This window comes from Mus pahari, unplaced genomic scaffold (genome assembly GCF_900095145.1).
Source record: "Mus pahari unplaced genomic scaffold, PAHARI_EIJ_v1.1 scaffold_10496_1, whole genome shotgun sequence".
Lineage (NCBI taxonomy): Eukaryota > Metazoa > Chordata > Mammalia > Rodentia > Muridae > Mus > Mus pahari.
The window spans coordinates 29,089-36,033 of record NW_018392065.1 but is presented as its reverse complement, the minus strand read 5'-3'; the positions used below and the strand labels follow the sequence as shown (position 1 = coordinate 36,033).

Below are 6,945 nucleotides of genomic sequence, written 5' to 3'. Positions count from 1 at the left end.
GTACAAAATGTTAGTGAACGAATGGGGCAGCAGGAACTCTAGGTTACAGTGGTAATAGTGCAATTTGTTCACACATTTTACAATAGCCAATAATTCTAAACTAAAAAAAAAAAAAAAAAAAAAAAGGATACTCCATTGACTGAAAGATCTGAGGAAAATGTACACCATGACATTTTAAATATTATTCTCAGGAAAAAATGAACATCCATATGTCAACATAATTGAGCAACCTCACGCAAAACTCAAAGTAAGAAGAAAGATTTACAAGGATAAAACATACTTTGTGAATCTAGAATAAAATCCAGTGAAACCGTGAAAAAAAAAAAAAAAAAAGAAAGTAACCTTGGGGTGTTTCAGTTTTGGAGTAATAATTGTGATTACGTGTGGTAAAGAAAGTATTTCCTTTTATGCTGTAACCTGTTTTTCACTGAGTGTAGTGCCTCATATGGATAGCCTAAAGCATAAAGTGCTGTAGAACTCTCAGGGGTGAATGGAAGAAACCTCGCAAATATCTCTGGTTGATTAGAGTGACATATTTAGTCATCACTCCAACAACAACAATGCAAACACACACACACACACACACACACACACATGCGCGCGCAAACACATATAAACTCTGAATATATATATATATATATATATATATTACCATAGGTTGTACCATTCCACGACTTAGATCTTGGCAGAAACATCTATTAACATGCTGTTCTCTTGGCTTTTTATCTTCTGGTTTTTACAGACGCCAGCACACGTCAGGATCGTTGCAACCTATTCCTGCCTAAAAGAAACAGAATACCTGCTACACTATGATGGGTCTGTGGTCATTGGTGCATTTTTTCCTCTTTTTGGTTACAGTGGTCCAAGGGGAAAAATGGATTGGAAGACATTATATTTGGAGACAGGTGGATTATGGTAAGTACTTTGTATTAACTCATTTTTACATATTCATTTGTCCTGCTTTAAGTGTGGATTTGAACATTATTCCAAGTATTTCTCATCATGAGGCTTCATCTATTCCCTTCCACGATTCTCTGCTTAATTTTCTTTTCTTGGTGACTCCTTCTATCCTCTCAAGTGAGAGGAGAAATATTTCATTACAGAGTATTATACCTCATATTTGATCATTGCAATTCGATCACCTTTCATCATGCTGTCCGTAATTCCTCAGACTGTGAGCACATATCATGCCAATTCTGTGCTAACGGGGGATTCGGTTGTGACTGTGATAGAGCAGATAACATCTGAAGTCTACTTCTCCTGGTTCTATAGCGATCAGAGTTCCTTGTGTCAGCTAACTCTGATTTGAGTGCAGTAATAGCAGAATTAGAAATTTACCTATCTTCACTTTTATTTTGTATCCTTAACATTTTGAAGAGTACTGAAAGCTAATATTTTTCACCTCATATGATATCAGATATTTATTATAACCTATTTAGTCTATATATTTCCATTATACATTGTACATTACTTTATGGATTTGTTCATAGAAGAATACTGAGATTATGTCCACTGAAGGCTCTTCCCTAGACAGTCTTAACTGCAGGAACAGCAGGTCTAGACAAAGTTTGTTTCAACTTCCATAGCAAACTCAGAGATAAATAAAATGAACAATACTTTTTCAAGGAAATAAAGTATATTTTGTGCCATGTTAAAATTTCTATCACTGTAGGGTGTACATAAACTAAATAACTGAAATAGAGAAACAAAGCAAGTATTCAACTCTGAACTCAACCTGGAGAAACAAAAATGTGCAATGAATGCAGTGCTGCTGGTTAGTTGCTGGAAAATTGCTGAAAGTCTCAGTGGATTCTTGTGAATGATACATCATAACACTTTGCTAACAGCTTGGGATAGTGATAAATTATTAGAACAAGACACTGCAGAAGGGAAATAATTCAGAAATAAAACATCATTAGGTAGAGAAGACATATTTTCATATTTTGACATAAGTTTTAATATTAAAGATGATCAGAGTAATCCAAAAGTTCACAACTAGGTGAAATATTCCGTGTGCATCTTTACATGCCCCCACAGATATTTTTTGTAATTTTGCAAGAACTATGGCTGCACATGATTCCTCTTTTCCTCTGCCATGCAATTTCACCAGGTCAGGCACCACATTGCACTATGCCCCATGTCTGACCAGACAGTATAGTGGTAGCAATCTCACTGCAAGAACACACCTGTAGTAGAACAGATTTAACTGCCCAACTCATCAAATACAAACAGTTGGAAATGGCTTCTCAGATGATTTAACAGGATATGAAATAAGGAAACAGAATTTGGAGAGTGATTTCTTTTTCCATGTATGATAAATATATCTACTGTATTTATCATATTTTAAAATATCTAGTTTTCTACAAGAAAGGGTTATAAATACATATACATTAATATCTATTAATCTCCACTAATGCTTCTGATTAAATCTTTTATAATTTAGTGATGGAGTGGGTAGTCATTTTGAAAAAGAATCTGACAGGCTTCATTTTCCACATATTATGCTTCTTTGTGCACAAGTACAAGCATCATGATTACAATTAACACAAATGATCATGTGCTTTAGAGTGGCAAGACCTATATACATCGACATTGGTGTTTCAATTTACCTGTGTGTAATTGAACTCATTTTCTGATTTTGTTATTAATTCATTTTGCAATAGTTTAGTGCAAGGTATTTATTTGTAATTAAAAATATTTTGGAAGCATAAACAACAGTAAGGCAGGCATGAAAACCTCAAGTTAAAGTGTTTCCCAATAAAATGAAGTCTGAATATCTGATCCATTTTATATACTGGTATTTATAAAACTATAACATTTTTTCAGTGAAAATATTGCTAGTGATGTTATCAATTACAACGACATTGGGTGAATATCAAATCACCTGAAACATCTTAATTATTAAACTGTAGTATTTATGCTGTAAGATCATTTAAATTCACAAAATAACATTCTAAAGTACTATGGAAGTGAAAATACACACTAATAAACAAGAGACCAAGTTCTGTATACAAACATGGAATTCGTATTTGTTACATTGTGACTATCCTTGCATTGTCCCTTAAGCCCTACTTCTTGCTTGCTCTATCAAAATCTGTACTTCAGAGCTAAGGTCCAATTGTAAGTGAGATTATGCCATGTTCATCTTCCTGGGTCTGGGTAACCTTGCTCTGGATGAATTTTTCTAGTTCCAAATTCCATGATACCCTTGCTAAAAACTTGAGTAAGATGGCATTATGTAAACTAACGATGTTTTTGTCTATTCTTTGGTTGAGGGCTATCTGGATTGCTTCTGGCTTCTGGCTGTTATGCAGTAAGTTCCAAAGAACATAGTTGAACAAATGTCCTTGTGCTAGGATGAAGAATATTTAGATGTAAACTCAGCAGTGGTGTGGCTGGCTTTTGAGGTATTGATAAAAAAAAAAAGTCATTGTAAAAGTTTGTCCTGAAGTGAGGAGGGTCCCCTTTGCTTCAGATCCTCACCAGCAACAACTGTCACTTTTGATTCTGATCTTAGCCATGCAGACATGTGTAAGATGAATCATTTTGATTTGCATTTCCCTATTAAATGTTGAACATTTATTTAAAATTTTCTCAGACACTTGATATTTTTCTGTTCAGAATTCTAAGTCTAGAACTGTACTTCATTTTGATTGAAATATTTGATTTTTTGTTATCTCATTTCGTGAGATCTTTAAATATTTTGGATATCAGCTATCTGCAAGAAGTAGAGTTTGTGAAAATCTTTCTGCATTCTGAAAACTGCTGTTTTGAGCAACTGATCTTTCCTTGGCCTTGCCAAAACTTTTTTTATTATCATAAGGTTTCATTTTATTAGTTGTGATAATATAGAGTGAGTATATAATTGGTGTTCTGTTCAGAACGTTTTTCCTGTTTTAGTGCATTCCAGGGTATGCCCTACTTTCTCTCCTATTAGATTCAATGTTTGTGGTTTTGTGTTAATATCATTGAAATACTTGGACTTTAGGTTTGGGCAATTTGCTGGATATGCATCTATTTGCACTCTACAATTATTGTCTTCTAGTGAGACCACAGCAAATCATTGGAAATATTCTCCTTTGTACATTGTATATTTTTTGGTCCTTACATGAGATCGTATGTCCATAGGTGTATGGATTTACATAAGGGTATTCCATTCAATTCTATTAATCAACCTGTTTGTTTTAAGTTAATACAATGTGTGTTTTGTTAGTATTGTTTGTAATACAGTTTGAAATCAGGGAAAGTGATACCTTAGGATTTTCTTTTATTTTTTATTAGATATTTTCTTTATTTATATTTCAAATGTTCCTTTTCCCAGTTTCCCCTCTGAAAATCTCCTATTCCCTTCCATTTCCCCTTCTCCCCAAATCACACACTCCTGTTTCCTGGCTCTGGCATTCCCCTATACTGGGGCATAGAACCTTCACAGGTTGATAAAAATGGACCAAGGGCCAAGTGCCTCCCCTCTCATTGATGACTGACTAGGCCATTCTCTGCTATATATGCAGCTAGAGCCATGAGCCCCACCATATGTTTTCTGTGATGGGTTGTTTAGTCCCAGGGAGCTCTGGGAGTACTGCATAGTTCATATTGTGGTTCCTCCTATGGGGCTACAAACCCCTTCAGTTCCTGGGGTACTTTCTCTACCTCCTTCATTGGGGACCCTGTGCTTTGTCCAATAGATGGTTGTAAGCATCCACTTCTGTATATGTCAGGCACTGTCAGAACCTCTAGGGAGACAGCTTTCTCGGGCTCCAGTCATCTAGGTCTTGTTGGCATCTGCCATAGTGTCTGGGTTTGGTGGTTGTTTATGGAATGGATCCCCAAGTGGGGCAGACTCTTGAAGGTCATTGCTTCAGTCTCTGCTCTGAACTCCTTCCATGGGTATTCTGTTCTCCCTTCTAAGAAGGATCTAAGTATCAACACTTCGTTCTTCCTTCTTCTTGAGTTTCATGTGTTTTACAAATTATATCTTGGGTACTCTGAGTTTCTGGGCTACTAACCACTTATAAAAGTGTGCATATCATGTGTGTTCTTTTGTGATTGGGTTACTGCACTTAGAATGATATCCTCAAGATCCATCCATTTGTCTGTGAATTTCTTTTTTTCATTATGTTTTCTTATATATTTTCTTTATTTACATTTCAAATGTTATCTTCTTTCCTAGTTTCTGCTCCGTAAATCCCCTATCTCCTCCCGTTCCCCTGCTCCCCAACCCACTCACTCCAATTCCTAGTTCTGGCATTCCCCTATACTGGGGAATAGAACCTTCACAGGACCTAGGGTCTCTCTTCCCCTTGATGACGCATTAGGCCATCTACTGCTACATATACAGCTAAAGGCACAAGTTCAACTATGTGTTTTCTTTGATTGGTGGTTTTGTTCCAAGGAGTTCTAGGGATACTGGTTAGTTCATATTGATGTTCCTCCTATGGGGCTGCAAACCCCTTCAACTCCTTGGGTACTTTCTGTAGCTCCTTCATTGGGGATCCTGTGCTCTGTCCAGTGGATGATTGTGAGAATCTACTTCTGGATTTGCCAGGCAATGGAAGACCCTCTCAGGACACAGCTATATCAGGTGCCTGTTACCTAGGTCTTGTTGGCATCTGCCATAGTGTCTATGTTTGGTGGTTTTTTATGGGATGAATCCCCAAGTGGGGCAGACTATGAATGATCATTGCTTCGGTGTCTGCTCTGAACTTTGTCTCTGTTACTCCTTCCATGGGAATTTTGTTTCCTCTTCTATGAAGGATTCTGAGCTTCTAAGATAATATCCACTTATCAGTGTTTGTATATTATGTGTGTTCTTTTGGGATTGGATTAGTTCACTCAAGATTATATCTTCTAGATCCCTCCATTGGTCTAAGAATTTCATAAATTCATTGTTTTAGAAAACCTGCATAATATACCATTGTATAAATGTACCTTATTTTCTAGATCCATTCCTTTGTTGAGGGACATCTGGGTTCTATTCAGCTTCTGACTATTATAAATAAGGCTGCTATGAACATAGTAGAGCAGGTGTCCTTATTACAGGCTGGGGCATCTTCTGGGTATATGCCTAGGAGTGGTATTTCTAGATCTTCCAGTAGAATTATGTTTACTTTTCTGAGGAACTGCCAAAACAATTTAACGAGTTATTGTACCAGCTTACAGTCCCACCAACAATGGAGGAGTATTCTCTTTCTCCACATCCTCTCCAGCATCTGCTGTTACCTTAGTTTTTGGACTTAGCCATTCTGACTGGTGTGAGGTAGAATCTCAGGGTTGTTTTGATTTGCATTTCCCTGATGACTAAGGATGTTGAACATTTTTTAGGTGCTTCTCAGACATTTGGTATTCCTCGCTGGAGAATTCTTTGTTTAGCTCTATACCCAATTTTTAATAGGGTGCTTTGGTTTTCTGGAGTCAACTTCTTTATATATATTCAATATTAGACCCCTATCAGATTTAGGATTGGTAGATATCTGGTTGCCTTTGGTCTTATTGACTGTGTCCTTTGCCTAATAAAAGCTTTGCAATTTTAGGAGATCCCATTTGATGATTTTTGATCTTACAGCACAAGTGATTGGTGTTCTGTTCAGGAGTCTTTCCCCTGTGCCCATATCTTCGAGGCTCTTCCCCACTTTCTCCTCTATAAGTTTCACTGTCTCTGGTTTTATATGGAGTTCCTTGATCCACTTAGACTTGAGCTTTGTACAAGGAGATAAGAATGGATCAACTACATTCTTCTACATGCTAACCCCCAGTTGAGCCAGCACCATATGTTGAAGAGGCTGTCTTCTTCACACTAGATGGTTTTAGGGTCCCTTCAGCAGTATCTTGCCGGCATGAGCATGAGCATTAGTATCTAGGATTGGTGGCTGATGATGGGATGGACTCCGAATGGGGTCCTCTCTGGATAGTCCATCCCTTCATCCCAGCTCCAAACTTTGTCGCTGT

The 6,945-nt window shown here is 37.0% G+C and overlaps 1 protein-coding gene across 1 annotated transcript in view; it reads left to right on the top strand.

Annotated features, from left to right (window-relative positions):
* The first annotated feature begins 703 nt into the window (after window positions 1–703).
* LOC110314821 (vomeronasal type-2 receptor 116-like) overlaps window positions 704–6,945 on the top strand; it is a 32,567-nt gene continuing 26,325 nt past the window's right edge. Inside the window, exons 1-2 of the mRNA XM_029534642.1 lie at window positions 704–905; window positions 4,742–4,754. Of these exons, the coding sequence (XP_029390502.1) occupies window positions 704–905; window positions 4,742–4,754 (215 nt within the window). The remainder of the gene's footprint in view (window positions 906–4,741; window positions 4,755–6,945) is intronic.